At 54.5% G+C, this 17,344-nt stretch overlaps 1 protein-coding gene across 1 annotated transcript; it reads right to left on the reverse strand.

Moving 5' to 3' along the window:
* Positions 1-355: 355 nt before the first annotated feature.
* On the reverse strand, positions 356-12,348 carry KLHL21 (kelch like family member 21). The gene is made up of 4 exons (XM_066374917.1): positions 11,216-12,348; positions 8,462-8,867; positions 4,457-4,529; positions 356-3,567 (listed from the first exon to the last, which is right to left on the reverse strand). The coding sequence occupies exons 1-4, from the start codon at positions 12,234-12,236 to the stop codon at positions 3,274-3,276; spliced, it is 1,794 nt and encodes a 597-aa protein (XP_066231014.1). The 5' UTR covers positions 12,237-12,348; the 3' UTR covers positions 356-3,273.
* Positions 12,349-17,344: the final 4,996 nt, after the last annotated feature.

Raw genomic sequence — 17,344 nt, forward strand, 5'->3', positions numbered from 1 at the left:
GCCTGGGGGTATGAGGCAGGGGGCGGCGTGCCAACAGGTGCAGTCACACCCCAATAAATTCAATTAAAAAAAAGTGGAAAGAAATACAAACCAAAGGTGGAGTCCGGGAGGCTGAAAGCAGCTTTGGAGCAGCAGGTGAAGCATGGACCCAACCTCCCGTGTCCCTCACAACGCAGGCTGGGCCTCCTCTTCAATACGTTCTAGTGCTCAGGACCGGAGAGGGCCCGGAATGCTCTGCAGCAGGAGCAGCACAGGAGCCCCAGGCGTACTCCACCCCGCCCTGCCCTGGGGATGCTGACAGCCCCAAGTTTCCAAGACAAGACGGCAGGCGGGACCATGACAGTGACGCCCAAGGTATAGGAAATATTTTTATTTCAAAAAGTACAGACCAAAGGCGTCTTAAAACATTACAGAATTCTGGACACATAAGCCAATAGAACAGACAAATAAATATGCAAACCTAACCCATCCTCTCGGGTCGGACCTGGTGCTGGGCACCAGGGGAGGAGGTCTCCGAAGTCATAAATACAGAATACGGCACAGATCAGTATTAAATACTATCACTGAATTCTCATAACTTAACTTGTAAGACTGGTGATGGTAACAGTGTGTGCACCCCGCCACACACACACACAGCCCACCCTTGCTCGGCCCAGCCGCTATCTCCCAGTCAAGTGTCCAGACATCGACATCGGTAAGTGCTGGGGGCTGCACGGCCAAAAACCCATGCCAGGCGACGCCCCAAGGGCAAGAGCAGACATTTCTGAAGGGGTGGCCCTGATCCTGGACCCCCAGCTGGAGTCTGGAGGGACTCACTTGTTGTCGAGGTTGCTCAGACCCAGCCTAGGTCCCCTCCCTTTCCCATCCTTGTCTTTTAAACTAAAGACAGTCTGGGTGGTGGAGACCCATTGCAAACCCAATTCTCCTCCCTCCTTCAATGGCTGACATCAAACCAACCATCATCTGGGCCACTGCCCCACAGCGGAGTGGTTGGTCCTGAGGTGGCCAGTCACCGTGAAGGACTGAGAGAAAGATCAGGAACTCAGGACACTGGGCCTCCTGCCATGAAGAAGCTTTTACACACAGGTCAGAAAAAGACTGGTTTTCTAAGAACAAGCCTTTGCAGCCCTGTCTCAACAATAAAGCTTCCTCTGAAAGCTCACGGCCCAGGGAAAATCCCTGACCTTGACAGGACCACGGCAGCGCCTGTCCGGAAGGAGGGCGGAGTTCCTATGACCATAGTGCATGTCCACCTCCATAAAATGTCACAGCCTCTCGGGCTGCCCTCGGGCCCTGTGTGGACACAGCCAAAGGCTGCATGAGCCTGAGGCCGGCCCTGGGTTCCTCCTTTCTCTGGGACGCCCTGGATGACCTGTCACCACAGCTACCACATCAGTCTGTGTGACATGTGTTCACACTGAGCAGGGCACAGTCTCTCTGGCACTGAGCTCGGTGCCTGGAGTATGATCAGGACTCAGTCAATCCCGTGTAGCCCAGCCCTGCTTGCTGCCTGTCCATCTGCCACTAACAGGTCACAAGCCACCATGCCCAGGCAGCCTCTACCTGCAAAGGAACCGGACAACCCGGGTGGGAAAGGCCTGCCAGGCAGGCACCTGGCTGAATAAGAGGCCACAGCACTGCCACCTCTGCTGGGTGAGGCCCTTCCCAAGGCCCCCAGGAGCCTGTTACATGGCCAACCCTCACCTGCCCTTCAACAGTGCCTGGTGCACAATGGGTACATGAGTGACCAGGTAAGAGATGACCAAAAGGACGGGCAGGGCTGGCTGTGAGCTGTGGCTGCTCCAGCTGCGTGTCCAGAGCACCGTGTCTTAACTCGAAGCAATGACACCACACACAGGATGGCCCACCCGGCGACCCTGAAGGCCACAAGGCTTCCGCCCCAGAACCACGGCCACCTGGCCAACAAAAGGGTTTTAAGTGGCATTTGTGAAGTGAGATTGCTAACACATTCTTCTCCAGGTGAGGACACACCTCCACGTTAGTTCACTGGGAAGGGCCTCTCAGTGAACTTTTACTTTGAATTAATCTAAGAGGAAAGTGCACCACCCCTCTCTTGAAGAAAGACAAAGTTACGCTAGGGACCTTGAGCAGTAAGATCACCCAGTCCACAGAATTGCTCACACTCCCAGAGAAAACAGGTTCCCAAGCTGCAGGGCTCCCGCAACTGACCCCCTATCCTGGAGCCCACAGGACCCCAGCCTTGCAAAGTATCCCCAGAGGCACTATAAGATCACAAATTAAACTGGACCCTGATTCCGACTGCCCCGTTTCAAATCTTGCAACCAACCACGAAGCCACAGTGCCCAGGGCTGGCTTTAGAAATGGCAGGATTCTTGACCATAGGCTGGCAAGAGTAAGGCCATCTGCAGCTGTCTTCCTGGCTGGTCTTCGAAGACAAGCGCCCAGGGCCTCCCAGTGAGGAGCTGTGACCTTGCACCCTCCTCGTATTGGGGATAAACCTAGAGAGGTCTCTGAGCTGGGGAGCGGGGTAAGAAGGGGTGGTCAGCCAACGGCCACACTAACAAAGCAGCTGGTGGGCTGGGTGGACAGACACACCCAACATCTGCCTCAACCCAGGTCCACCGGAGACAGCAACACGCCGGAGGTCCTGCCAGGCGTCCTTTAAGGCCACACCAGTCCCACTGCCCTGCACCGAGTCTGAGCTCACCTGATGGAGGCCCACCACGGTGAGGAGTGTTGGGGTGTGCAACCCCCTTCCTCTGGGGCGAGGGCCTGCTGAGATGTCAGCACTGGCTGTGGAGTACGGGACTCCGTGGCAGCCATCGTTGGCCTGATTCCCAGTGTTCCCAGACCAGAGCCTGCAGGAAGGCAGGCCTAGGCCATTCTCAGACTCGCACGGGACTCGTTCCTCTCCACTCATGCCCCAGAAGTGCCCTCCGCGCCCGAGGTGGGAGCCAGTAGATGCAGGTGGTGGGAGGAGGTTGGTAGGGGAGAGGGGGACCCAAGGGGGGGAGGTTGACCTCTTGGAGCCAGAGGCACACGCCGGTAGGGAGGCAGCTCTTCCCGGACCACGGGAGGGCCATTCGCAACTGGCTTTGGCGCCAGCAGTGGAGAACTCCAGTTCTCGGTGCAGAGAACGGTCCAGGAGTCAGAGCCTGAGGCTCGCTCAGCAGCCTCAGAGCCCGTGTTTTACCTGCTGAACCCAACCTGGCCTTGGGTGTGAAGGAAGGGGTCGCCGCCCCCTGGGTGCTGGGCTACCTGCACCGAGGCCCTCCCTGGGCCAGGCCGGGGTTAGTGCAGCTCATGGGGGTTTTGTGGCGGCCGGGGCTGGCCCACGTCCATGTCACTGGTGCTACTGTCCAGCTCGAAACCACGCCCACCCGAGGGCGTCTGGGGCATGAACTGGCGGAAGATGCTGACGCTGCCATGCCAGAAGGTGGGCTCCGGGAGCCGCCCCACCACACTCCACGCCCGCGTCTCAGGGTCATAGGCCTCCAACACGTCCGAGAGTTCAAATGTATTGTCGTACCCCCCTGAGACGTAGAGCTTCCCTCCAAGGACAGCCAGGCTGCCCCCGACGTGCACCTGTGGGCCAAGGGGGACAGGTGAGTGGAGGCCAGCAACCAGGGAGTGGCAAGAGCTCCCACAGCCCCTTCTCCATGGGATGGTGCTTGGGACCCTTGAGAGGGCCGGCCTGAACCCTCCTGACACCCCACCTAGGAAAATGGGCTCCACGCCCAATCCCTCTGGTGGTCAGGGGCTACAGAGGCACTGAGTCTCAATGTGGGCGGCACTGGCCCTCTAAGGCAGGTGCGACTGTTCCCACCTTCCTGATGGACAAACTGAGCCTCGTGTGACTGACGGTCACAGAGCTGGGACTTGACCCAAAGACTGGGCTCTGGACTACCCCATCTTTCTTAGTCCTGCGAGGAGTGTAATATGTAGCTCATTTGTAATATGTAGCTTAAAGTTACATTCCTTAAGCATAAAGATGTTACACTGTGATGTTGTCAATTGTGACAACTGCCACCCAGAGGGTGTGGACACTAAGGGAGACAGAAAAGATGCAGCTGGACTGAGACACATCTGGGACTTCGGAGAGCGATTATGTGCCCAGAGGCGGCCCGGGCTTCCTGGCTCTCTGTCAACGATCAGGCTCCACACCCCTTTTCCCAACACTCAGCGAGAAGCTGAGACCCCGATCCGGCAACGGCACCAGAGTGGGTGTCCTGTTCTGAGCGCACGGCAGGCACTCAAAAAGTACATAGCCAAGGTCAGCCCCAAAGACCTCCTGTCTGGCCTTGTCTCCTCTGCTGTCCACTTGCTCCCTCTGGACCAGCCGCACTGGGCTGAGGGCTTATTCTAGGAACACACCAGCCACACCTTGCTCCAGGGCCTCTGCAATTGGTATCCCTCTTCCCCAGTATGCTCCCTGCCTCATGGCAGCCTGTGCTTCCAATGCAGGCAAATTTACCTGATTCATAGACGGGATCTTGTCCCATTCATTCTTCGTGGGGTTATACACGTCCACCTCGGCAGAGTCATCCCTGTGGAGGGAACGGGAGTGGGGGTTAGAACAAGGAGGGTAGCCTTGAGTGTGAAGGACTGGAGAAGAGGTCCCTCCAAGTCCCCTCGCCTTTGGGGACTTCTTTGGTGCCATCTGACAGCCCACTGGCCAGTGAGACCCTTCCCTGATTTCAGGCCCCACACCTTGGAACCCAGGAATCCCTGGCCTAGGTTCCAAGGCTAGAACCCAGCCTTGCTTCCTAAACCCCAAGATCATATACCCTCAGGAACTGAAACCTTTCCCCACCACCCAACACCAACACGCTGACCCCTCCACCTCACTGCAGCCCACTGGCTTCAGATCCTGAACTCATCAGGATTCTTCCCACCCAACTCTCCCCATCCTTCTGATTTGGACTTGTTTGGACCTGTGCCTCCTCTTCAGCAGGACAGCCTTCCATGGCCGAGGGGTCCAGGCCAGGCACCTTCATCCTACCCGTACCCCCACGTGCCCCGGACCGAGCCTCCACTGTCACCCCCTACTCCTATCCCATTCCCTGCTGTGTCCTCAGTGCCCAGCAAGGTAACCACAGCTATAGGAAGATGCCCCCATGCCGTGCCTCCCTATGGGGTTGACCTTGTTTGATACGCCCCTGAGCCCTGCAATAAAAGGTTCCAAGTTGGCTGTGGCCGGTGGCTCAGTGGATAGAGCATCGCCCCAGTGTATGTACATCCCGGGTTCGACTCCCAGTCAGGGTACACAAAAGAAGTGACCACCTGACTTTCTGTCCCTCCGTCTCCCCATTCTCTCCCTCTTCCCTTCCCTCAGCCAGTGACTCGATTGGTTTTTGTCAGCCCAGGCACTGAGGATAGCTCAGTTGATTCGAGCGTCAGCCCCAGACGGGGGTTGCCGGGTGGATCCCGGTGCCCACGCAGGAGTCTGTCTCACTATCTCCCTTCCTCTCACTTAAAAAACAACAACAAAAAAAAAACGGCTCCAAGTCACACTCTTGAAAAGCGAAGACCCTCCCTCCCCAAAAGAGAATGATTGCAGGAAGACCACAGAACAAATATTTTAGGCCCTGATGAAATTCCCCCAACACGAATCCGTAAACAAAGGGGGCTGGCTGCATCCCAATACAACCTTATTTATGGATTGCAGAAATCTGGATTTCATATAGCTTTCCATGTCAAAAAAAGGTCCTCTTGCTTTGATTTTTTTTTCCCCCTCAAATTACTTCAAAGTGTAAAAGCCATTCTTACTTTGTGGCCCATATACTGATGATTAATAGTGGAACTCAGTGGACTGCCCACTCCAAGCAGAGATGTACAAGATGCAGCCAGACAGGACCAAGGCCCCCAGTCAAGGAGCCACCTTAAATGAGGGCCAAGGTGGACACGGCTGGGGGAGGAGGGCGCAGCCAGGCACTGCTCCCAGCCCGGGACAGGCGCAGAGATGGGAAGTGACCTACACAGTGCTGGCTGCCTCCCTGGAAGGACACCTTTCCACCAGGAGGTGCCCCATCGGTGGCGTTCCGAGCAGGGGGTTATACAGCTTGGGAGCACCAAAGGGCACAAACAGGGTAGCTCTGAAACAAACATCCAATCGCATCAGACCCGGGTGTTGCCTGCACTCAGGAGAGGCCGGGCCAGGCCCCCGATCGTCACCGTCACCACATGGCAAGCATGTGGTGGACTTTCCAGAGAGTCTTTCCCGAGAGCCTTTCCAGAGAGCCGGGCTGGGAGACGGAGAGAGAGAGAGCTGAGCCCATTTTTCCCTGTTCCCAGCACCCCGTAGCTTAGATAAACCCTGACAAAGGCTAACAGCAGTGCTGGGAACACCCTAACACTTCCTTCCCCTGACTCTTACACTTCTGTGTGAAGAAGTTTAGTAATGACAAGTGATGACTACATTCCTGAGGACGGAAGGCAGGCAGGCCCTTGGGCACACCTTGCTCTAGGGCCACAGGCCAGGAAGACATTCTCAAAGGCACTCAGCCTGGACCTCCTGCGAGGGGCTGGCACTTGGATAAGTTGTATTTATAGCTGTCCCTGCCCCCTCCGCGAAGAAGTTTACCGTGACTTAGGGGGGAGGGAGCTGGGTGAAGGGTCAGATGATGTTGGTAACAGGACCGGGGGCTGGCTGATTCCTGGCATATGGTGAGGATGCCTGGCCCCTTAGCCACTTGCGGGCAAGGGCACCACGTGGTGAATGTGCTCAGCAGAAAGCCTGGGAAGGAGCCTTGAACTCTTGCAGGAGAAGGAAGGGCAGCTCAGGTGGCTGGGGGGTGGGGGCAGATAGGATGCCCAGAAGCGAATTCATTAGGAAGCTCCCAATGCGAAGCCAGACCGAAAGGAGACAGAGGGGAGCACCGTGTGTACCCCTTCCCTCCTGCGCCAGGGCGGGGAGCAGCAGGTGTATAACACCCCCAGACAGCCAGCGGGGGCCCTGGCCCATTGGGCTGACTAGTCATCAAGACCTGCGGATGCACGGTGACCTAGCAGCTACCCATCTCCACTCCATGCTGCCAGGGCCACAGCCTGGCCCAGGGAGACTACGATATAGTGACACCACTAAAGGGACCTGGTTTGGAGGTCCTTTGTTCAAACCACCACGTACAGCGGCCCGTCCAGCACGGAGGAGCTGTGGTAAACGCGGGCCTTCAGCATGGGCGCCACCTCCGTCCACTCATTCACACTCGAGTTGTACCTCCACATGCAGTCGGACAGCCTGGAACCGTCAGACCCACCTGCCGGGACAGGGACAGCACTTAAAGGCTGTAAGTCCCTTACCCGCCTAAGCTTGTTTTGCCATCCACAAAACAGGAGTGACAGTGGTGTCCATCTTATCATGCCAGTCATGAAAGCTGACCATGAAAATGTCCAGGAAGCAGGCAACACAGGCTCAGAGAGTCCAGGACCCCAACATGTGCTGACTAGTGTCATCAGTCCACAAGTAGCTCCTGGGCCTGCTCAGTACCAGCTCACTCCCTGGTCCAGAGAGGCTGTGGGACCCTTGGACAACAGCATTCATTCGACAAGTCAAAGGCCCTCCCCGTGCCGTGCCAGGCCAGGCGGGAAGGGAATGGACAGAACCCACGAACACACAGGTGCTGCTTTGAACAGGCGGGGTGGGGCTGACCCAGCTTCCTGGCCTCTTGTACCTGGGCGGCAGGCCCCTAACTAACTGAGAGCGGTGGACACTCTGCTGGGTGAGCAAAGGGCCCCTCGGTCAAAGCCACACCTCCTCCGAAGACTCGAGTGTCCAAAAAGCTCTCCTTTGGTCTCTTTAAGATTCAGAATCCCTCTTAGGTAAGACAGGTTCCTTTTCAACAAAGGCCACGTGCAAACAGCCAGGCCCTTAGTGGGTCCTCTAGGCTGAAGTCCAGCCAAATACACACTTTTTGTTTTGCATCTAGGAAAGTTCTCTGAAAGGACCTCACTCCATCACACTTGGGATCCCTTGATTAAGAAAACCAAGAGGCCTGACCAGGCAGTGGCGCAGTGGACACGGAAGACTCGGGTACAAAACTCTGAGGTCGCCAGCTTGAGCGCGGCCTCATCTGGTTTGAGCAAGGCTCACCAGCTTGGACCCAAGGTCTCTGGTTTGAGCAAGGTTTGCTACAGCCCCCCCCCCCCCCAGGTCAAGGCACATATGAGAAAGCAATCAATGAACAACTAAGGAGCCACATCAAAGAAGTGTTGCTTCTCATCTCTCTCTCTCTTCCTGTCTGTCTGTCCCTATCGGTCCCTCTCTCTGTCTCTGTCACACAAAAAAAAGAAAAAGAAAAAGAAAGAAAACCAAGAGGCCCACAGAAACCACTCTAAGACACAGCAGAACAGAGGCTTCAGGTCAAAGACCCAGCCTGGCCTCAGTCTCCTCATATGTGTGATGGGGAGAACAGGGACAATGCGCTTAGCACAGGGCCTGGTAAGAAAGACCGTGTGGTGGCCGTGGCCCCTGGGGACTCACCTAATGAAATACATGAGTCCATTCAGAGTCACTGTCTTGGGGGCAAAGGACCAGGGTGGGAGCTGGCCACAGTCCACCAACGACCAGAGGTCCGTGTCCGGGTGGTAGCACTGCATCACCATGGTCTCCTTGCCGGCCAGGGAGCCGATGGCGTAAAGCCTGCCGCGGCAGGCCGTGGTGGAACAGTTGTCCATGGGGTAAGTCATGGGCTGCAGGGCCTCCCAGGAGTCGGTGGTGTGGTCGTAGCGCTCTGTGCTGTCCGAGGCCACCACGTACAGCAGCCCGTCCAGCACGGAGGAGCTGTGGTACTCGCGGGCCTTCAGCATGGGTGCCACTTCCGTCCACTCATTCACACTCGAGTTGTACCTCCACACGCAGTCGTACAGCCTGGAACCGTCAGACCCACCTGCCGGAACAGAGAAAGCAGAAGTGTCAGTCCATACCAGCTGGGGGTGAGTCACACCCCACCCTGACACCTCCCTGAACTTCCTAGAGGGTGTCAGCAGGGGAGAAATGATCCTCCCTGGCCTTTAATGTAAATACAAATCCTCTCTCACCCATGCCCAGGCCAGGGAGGCTCCATGCTGGAGCTATGTCAATGCAGATGCTGACCATGGTTCATCCTCGGATGGCCAAGCTTCATATCATGAAAACACTGCTAAATCTCTATGGGCTGAGCAAAGGCCCTGGGGCTGCAATTCTAAGTTAACAGTAACCTCAGTCTGGACCCCACATACACCTCAACTAGACCAGGTCCAGCTGAAGCATCAGGCATCAGGTCTCAGTCTGTTCTCCCGGGGACACAAAGAATGAGAGTGGGATGCACAGGGCCTTGTCCACCAAATTCTAGACATCCTGGCTGCCCCCTAACCAAGGCTGAGCCAGGAAGAGCTGAGAAGCAACCTAGTTCCCGCAGCAAGCAAGAGACCCGACACAGAAAGCAATGCACCGAGTAGACTTCTAGGCTCCTGTTCTTGATGTCGGTGCAAGTTCTCAATATGTTCTGTCTGGAAGACCTCATCCAGCTATACAAATACAGAGTGTGGCTAAAACAGGTTTACAGTTGTATCTACTTTCGAATACAACAATAATAATAATACAAGAAAATAAACTATTTCGTGTACTCACTCCTATAAACCTACTTCTGCCCACCCCTGTATGAATACTTTTCTGTTATTTCAAAAAAAGAAGGGAAAAAACAATCAAAGCCCAACTGTGCTGACTGTAATCATGAATTAAACTAGTCTATCCAGGACTCCAAATTAGCACAGCATGAAGAGACCCCAGAATGCCAGCAGTTGCATTCCCTACCCCCCACCCCAAGGCTGGCGCCACAGGCAGAAGACACATGACATTCTATCCCTCTTGTGGCCCTGAGCTTTTTAAAGGGAGAAAATAAGTTGGGTACAGTCTGCTCTGCAGGCCTTCTTCCCCTGGCGGGAGAACAGTGTCTAAGGCAGCTGAGGCCTCTTTCTCTGGCCCTTGAAATTCCCAACAGGCAACTGTTTGGAATGACCCAGCCACCTGTCTAAACCCAAAGGATTAGCTGCTCGGCTGAGACATTTATGGAAGGGTGTGCAAAATTGAGGCCAGTCTGACCAGTTTGGGGAGGGAGTTCCCTGACCAGACTTTGGGAAGTGGGGGGATGGTTCCCAAAAAACACAGGGTCAACGTCACACTGCAAAGGGGCCGATTCTCGGAGATGTCAGCAGAGGCTGGATCTGGAACTGCAGGCCAAAGCAGCTGTGGCCACGGAGTGGAGCGAGTTCTCAGGACGGGATGCCTCCCACATGCCAGCTCAGAACCCCGTGGGGAACACTGGAGCAGGTCTCAGAGCTGGCTTTCTCCGCCAAGTGCCAAGCTGGGGCCCAGCCCTGAGTCTCACCACCTGACCACAGCCTTTGGAAGGGCCCAAATGCACACTGAGTCGGCTTCTTTCCTTATATAGCCGTCACAGAGCCCGCCCCTCCTCACCCCACAGAAGGAGGTAGCCTCCAGTTTGAGCCAGCACTTATCCTTAATAAAAAATGTGGGAGAAGCCCAGAATTGGGGCGGGCTGGGACCCGCCCAGCATGACTCGGCAGTGTTTTCTGGTATGAGCCAAGTAACTGGAAGAATACCTCCTAGCATGTGACTGTGTTTACAGTCGCGGAGCTGAGAAGCCTAAAAACCACGTGACCCACAGCTCAAAGCTCAGGTGCAAGCCCAACGGAACCTAGTCACCAGATGACAAAATGCAGGCATCAAGAGGCCTTGGTAGCTTAGCTGGGAGAAAACCCCAGGGAGGGGAGAATGGATGTGTCACAGGGCGTCAGCCCCAGGCCTGGCCCTGGATTCTTTAGAAATGAAAAGAAAGCACCCATTGTGCAGGGTGAATGCCCCAGTATTTCCAACCCAATTGGTGGGGGAATGGGGGTGGGGCTGGGAGTGGCACCTCTAGGGAAAAGAGTGGGCTACCCAGGAAGGCCCCGCAGTACAGCGCGGGAAAGAAACCCACAAGCAGCTGTTTGTCCCCGCTCACACAAGGGGCTCTTCTTCTAAGTCGAAAGTACTGACCGCTGATCCGCACCCACTGGCCAGCTCGAACAGAACGGGAAGGGGAAGTGGCTGTCTGCACTCAGGTGCGGCGCCCGGGCTCCAGGTTCTCTGTGGAGTCTCGGTAACAAAACACACGCCCGCAGGGGCGCATGAGGCCCCAGAGACCCCTACCTGCGCTGTCGGCCCGCCCAGAGTTCACCTGACCAGCCCACTCACCCGTCACGTAGATGTCGTTGCCAAGCGCCACGATGCTGTAGCCCCCGCCCAGGTGGTCCGGGAACTCGGCCAGGTAGCGCCACTGGCCCGTCTGCGGGTTGTAGCAGTCGACAGTGACCAATTCGTCGCAGTCCTGGTCGCAGCCACCCACGAGCACGAGGATCTCCGCAAGGCCGGTGGAAGGGCGCGGACGCATGCGGGGGCAGGGCCCACGGTCGTGGCGATCGTAGCGAGCCGCCTGGAAGTCACGCGCCTCGCGCAGCAATCGCAGGCAGGGCGGGCAGCGCGCCACCAGCGGCTCGGCCTCGACGTGCGCCAGCAGGTAAAAGCGGCGCACGAAGGGAAGGCGCACGGCCTCCAGCAGCTGCGGCCAGTGCGCGGCGCGGCGAGGCGGGTCGGCGCGCACCCAGCGCAGCGCCAGCTGGTAGGCGGCCTCCTCCTTGGGCACGCACAACCCATCGTCGCGCAGGTAGCGCAGCAGGCGCGCCAGCGGCAGCCGCTCCAGCTGCTCCGCGCCCAACTCGCCCACGTGGCGGAGGATGAAGCGCTGCGCCGCGTTCGCCAGCCCCGTGCAGCTGAAAGCCTCCGCGAAGTCCTGCATGTCCAGGCAGTTGGCCAGGTCCAGCTGCTGCTGCAGGAAGGCGCCGCACGCCTCCTTCACCGCCGGGAACTGCAGCAGGTCGGCGGCACGCAGCAGCGGCTCGGCGTTGTCTCCGCTCACGGCCACGCGGCCCGTGTAGCTGAAGTCGAGCAGCAGCTGCAGCATGTCCGGTGGCACGCCGTGCAGGCGCACCCGCTCTGCCCGGCTCTCGCGCAACTGTCCGGCGAACATGGCGCGGAAGTAGGGGCTGGCAGCCGCCAGCACGGCCCGGTGCGCCGGAAAGTCGCGCCCGCCCGCCGCCTCCAGGGTCACGTCCAGGAACTTGCGCTCGGCGCGGAGCTGGCTCAGGCCGCGAAGCAGACTCAGCGCGTGCGCGGGGTCCGAGAAGGGCAGCACGGCCAGGGGAGCCGGACGCTCCATGGCGCCTTCCTGGCGGGACGCGGGACAATAACGCGCGCAACGACAGTAGGCCGCGGCCGGGGCCAGCGGGAGAAACGCGGGGCGGCTGGCGCAGCCGCTATAAATACCGCCCAGCGCCGTGGCCTCCCGGGGGCCGGCCCGGGCGGGAGGCGGGGCGCCCCTGGCACCGCCCACTTAACCCCGCCGGGCCCAGCGCCGCCGCTACTGTCGCCGCCGCCCGACCCAGCGCGCTAACTCACCACCCCTCGCGCGCGCCCGCCCCCGCGCGCCCGGCTGAGTCACCGCCGCCCGCGCCAGTTCCTTCTCTCCGCCCTTCCCGGGCTTCCTGCGGCCTCCTGCGACGCCCGGGGACGGCGGGTGACAAGTGTTCTCTCCGAGGTGCGGCCCTGCGGCTCGCCTGGACCGGGGCCTCTGGGGCCGCCCGCGACACACCCAGGCCCAGCTGCTGAACAGAACCCGGTGGGGGCGAGCGCGGCACCCGAAACCGCCAGACTTCACAACGGCGTCTGCCCCAGAGCCCCAGGGGGGGCTCGGTAGAATAGCTCCCCCACACACACTAGTTCTAAGGGTTGCTGTTATCGCTATAACGGGAAATATTTCAAACAGGATCTTTGCCATTCAGGACCAAAGAATGACCAAGTATAAGAGTTATTTAGGTGACAGGCTTTACTCAGCTTATTTGTAAGTGATACGAGGCCACATGCCAAAAATCCGCTCCTGCAGGAGTTTCAGACTTGACTAACTCGGTTGTTCACTTTCGTCAGCGTACCAGGCGCAGTTTCAGTTTCTGATTCATAAAGACTCTTTCAGGCTCCGGAGCTGCCCTCCAAAGGGTTCGGTCACCCTGGTCACCGGGGCCTCCTCGCCTCCTCTCCTGGAGATGGACGTGGGAAAGGCAGAAAACTGAGGGTAGGAGAAATTCCTTAGACTGTATACTATTAATTAACAAAAAGCTGAAGCACCAGAAAACAATTTTGGAGAAAATAACAGTTTATCGTATTCCAAGAGGGGATCTTAGGGTCCTGGGGACAAAGCAGTCAGCTCAAGGTCAGACAGGGGACTAAAAACCAGGGAATGTGGCCATTCAGAAGTGTCACAGTCACTTGTGGGGTTACAGAAACATGTCTTAGTTAAGAAGGGAATCTGCATTTTCAACATAAATGAAAAAAATCCGCTCACTAGAAAGCCTTTTATTTTTCTCTAATGCATGTTTTGTTCAGTTTTAGAAAAGACCCCTATTTTGGCCTCCAGCCTCTTGTTTTGCAGATGAAACTTGCCTGTTGTGTTGGGGTTTTTTTTATTTCTTGGTTGTTGTTATTTAATAGTTTCCCACCCCCATGCCCTCTGGGCTTGCAAAGACATTCCTGGTGAACCTCCCGCCCCAGGAGTGTCCCTGCCTAGGCCCGCTCTGGGGAGTTGCTGTCATTTCTCTGTTCCAGCCTAGTCTATGCAGCCTTTGCAGAAGACAGTTTGTTTTTACTGCATGTCTGAAATGAGAACTGGGGGCTTTCTCTTCCCCTGGATCTCTCATCAGCCTGCCATGAGAACGTATCTGGTCTAAACTTCAGCATGGGAGGCACAGGCCTAAGAAAACAGTCAGGTACCAGGCGGGCTGCCTATTGCCCATAGATGGACTGTTCACACAGCTCTTAGCAGCGGCAGCAGCATTCCTGGGCCCAGGAGCCTGGCCAATAGCTTACTTGCACAGGCTTTGTGACAAGAAAAGTCTGGGTAGCCAGAAGTGGGATGACTGTAGGGAAAAATACTACAGTCCCTCGGGTCAAAATTCACCCACCTGGCATAAATCAGATCTTTCAGAAATCAATAGTGTTTCTCTATTTAAGAACTGAGTCCACTTCAGCTTTGTGTATTATTTTCTTCTTTCTATTTATTCTATTTTATTTTATTGAATTCAGAGAGAACAAGGGGAAGAGAAGGGAGACAGAAGCATCAATATGCTTCTATAGTGCCCCAACCAAGGATCGAACCAGCCGCCTCTGCATTGCAGGACAATGCTCCAACCAACCGAGACATCCAGCCAGGGTAGTTTTGTGTATTACTAACAAGGATTTATTTCAGCAAATCATGTCTGAGTCTTACTGTGAAGCCAGGAAGAATAATGTAGATATTTATTGAAATAAAAAGATGTTCATACTTGCCTAACCGGGCGGTGGTGCAGTGGATAGAGCGTTGGACTAGGATGCTGAAGACCCAGGTTCGAGACCGCGAGGTCCCAAGCTTGAGCACAGGCTCATCTGGTTTGAGCAAAAAGCTCACCAGCTTGGACCCAAGGTTGCTGGCTCGAGCAAAGTGTTATTCAGTCTGCTGCAGCCTCATGGTCAAGGCACATATGAGAAAGCAATCAGTGAACAACTAAGGTGTCACAACAAAAAACTAATGATTGATGCTTCTCATCTCTCTGTGTTTCTGCTTGTCTGTCCCTATCTCTGACTCTCTCTCTGTCACTGTTAAAAAAAAAAAAGAAAAGATGTTCATGCTATTGTATCATGAAAAATCTGATTACCCATAATATAACCCAATTTGTTATGTGTTCATATGCTTACAAAAAAATTGCGGTGGTAACCTTTCCTCTAGATGGTTAGGTTTGGTTTTCTGACTTGGCTGCATTTTTACTTTCTGTACTAAACATCTAAACTGTGAAATAAAAAGAAAATAAACATAAACTATGTATTAAAGAAATAATGCAGTCTGGCCTAGGGTGGTGTAATTGAGAGAGCTTCAACCTGATATGCTGAGGTCACTGGTTCGAAACCCTGGACTTGCCTGCTGGAAAAACACACGACAGGCAACAGCAATCAATGAACAACTAAAGTGAAGCAACTATGAGTTGATACTTCTCGCTACCCATCTCTCTGCAAAATTAATAAGTAAAAATCTTTAAAAAAGAAAGAAAGGGCCCTGGCCAGTTGGCTCAGTGGTATAACATCGCCCTGGTGTGTAGAAGTCCTGGGTTTGATTTCCGGCCAGGGCACACAGGAGAAGAAGCGCCCATCTGCTTCTCCCTCCCACCTCTCTCCTCTCTCTCTTCCCCTCTTGCAGCCATGGCTCAAATAGTTTGAGAAATTTGACCCCTGGGCGCTGAGGATGGCTCCATGCCTTGCCTTAGGTGCTAAAATAGTTCAGTTGCTGAGCAATGGCCCCAGATGGGGAGAGAGCATTGCCCTGTAGGGGGCTTGCCGAGTGGATACTGGTAGGGGCACATGTGGGAGTCTCTCTGCCTCCCCACCTCTCACTTAAGAAGAAGAAAGAAAGAATACAAGTTCAAATTAAAATTTAAAAATTCAGCCTGACCAGAACTGGATAGGCGCAGTGGATAGAGCGTCGGACTGGGATGCAGAAGACCCAGGTTCGAGACCCTAAGGTCGCCAGCTTGAGTGCGGGCTCATCTGGTTTGAGCAAAAGAAAAAAAAGCTCACCAGCTTGAGCCCAAGGTTGCTGGCTCAAGCAAGGGGTTACTTGGTCTGCTGAAGGCCCACGGTCAAGGCACATATGAGAAAGCAATCAGTGAACAACTAAGGTGTTGCAATGCGCAATGAAAAACTAATGATTGATGCTTCTCATCTCTCCGTTCCTGTCTGTCTGTCCCTGTCTATCCCCCCCCCTCTCCTTGTCTCTGTAGTAAAAAAAAAAAAATTAAAAATTCAGTTATTGGGAAAAAAACTATATTATTTATTTATCTTGGACCTAATAGGCAAGCATTTGAAACCATATGTGCATATATATGTAAGTAGATAAATGAATGTAGTTAGAAGAGACATAGACCTGTCAGCTGTTTGGAGTTTTGCATAACCTACAAACCCAAGAATGCTATTTAGTTTTTTCTTCTCCTGCTCATCAATCTCAAGAGTTCAAAATGGGAATGTGAGCAATTCATTCATTGCAGTATGACCATGTAACAGATACAGTCAAACTGTTCATTAATGGAATTTAAAATTCTTAGATGCCACCAGTCAGCACACTGGCCTGGAGGAAATACTAATGTCTATTTGGCAAGGAAAATGTTAACTTTCACCAAACAAGCAATAGTTTTCTTTTTTTTCCAGTTTTATTGAAAAATAATTGACACAAGCAATAGTTTGTGGAAAATTGTTTGTATGTATTTATTTTACAGAGACAGAGAGGGACAGACAGACAGGAATGAAGAGATGAGAAGCATCAATCATTAGTTTTTCGTTGCGCATTGCAACACCTTAGTTGTTCATTGATTGCTTTCTCATATGTGCCTTGACTATGGGCCTTCAGCAGACTGAGTAACCCCTTGCTCGAGCCAGTGACCTTGGGTCCAAGCTGGTGACCTCGGAGTCTCGAACCTGGGTCCTCGGCATCACAGTCCGGCGCTCTATCCACTGCACCACCGCTTAGTCAGGCCAGCCATGATAGTTTTAATTTTCCTTTTCTAAAATCACATAAATCATCTTTGCCTAAGTAACTTTATCTTTTTTTTAAATATATTTTTTTGTTGATATTTTTAGCCAGAGAGGAAGGGAGATTGAGAGAGACAAGAACATTGGTCTGTTCTTGTATGTGCCCTGACAAGGGAGCAAACTGGCAACTTCTGTGGTTTGGGCTGATGTTCTAACCAACCAAGCTATCCGGCCAGGGCAGACATTTTTTTCTTTTTTTTCACTTTTCAGGGACAGAGAGTCAGAAAGAGGGATAGAGAGGGACAGACAGACAAGAACAAAGAAAGATGAGAAGCATCAATCATCAGTTTTTCGTTGCGACACCTTAGTTGTTCATTGATTGCTTTCTCATATGTGCCTTGACTGCGGGCCTTCAGCAGACTGAGTAACCCCTTGCTGGAGCCAGCGACCTTGGGTCCAAGCTGGTGAGCTTTTTGCTCAAGCCAGATGAACCCACGCTTAAGCTGGTGACCTCGGGATCTTGAACCTAGGTCCTCCGCTCTATCCACTGCGCCACCGCCTGGTCAGGCGAAATTTTTTCTTTTTTAAAGATTTTTGTTGTCGCCTGACCAGGCGGTGGCGCAGTGGATAGAGCGTCGGACTGGGATGCAGAGGACGCGGGTTCAAGACCCCGAGGTCGCCAGCTTGAGTGCGGGCTCATCTGGTTTGAGGAAAAGCCCACCA

This window comes from Saccopteryx leptura, chromosome 3 (assembly GCF_036850995.1).
Source record: "Saccopteryx leptura isolate mSacLep1 chromosome 3, mSacLep1_pri_phased_curated, whole genome shotgun sequence".
NCBI classification, from domain to species: domain Eukaryota; kingdom Metazoa; phylum Chordata; class Mammalia; order Chiroptera; family Emballonuridae; genus Saccopteryx; species Saccopteryx leptura.

Coding starts and splice junctions, on each gene's coding strand:
- KLHL21 (XM_066374917.1), bottom strand. CDS start 12,236: ATGGAGCGTCCGGCTCCCCTGGCCGTGCTGCCCTTCTCGGACCCCGCG. Junction 8,868..11,215: donor CAACGACATCTACGTGACGG/GTGAGTGGGCTG, acceptor CTGTTCCGGCAG/GTGGGTCTGACGGTTCCAGG. Junction 3,568..4,456: donor AGATCCCGTCTATGAATCAG/GTAAATTTGCCT, acceptor CTTGGCCCACAG/GTGCACGTCGGGGGCAGCCT.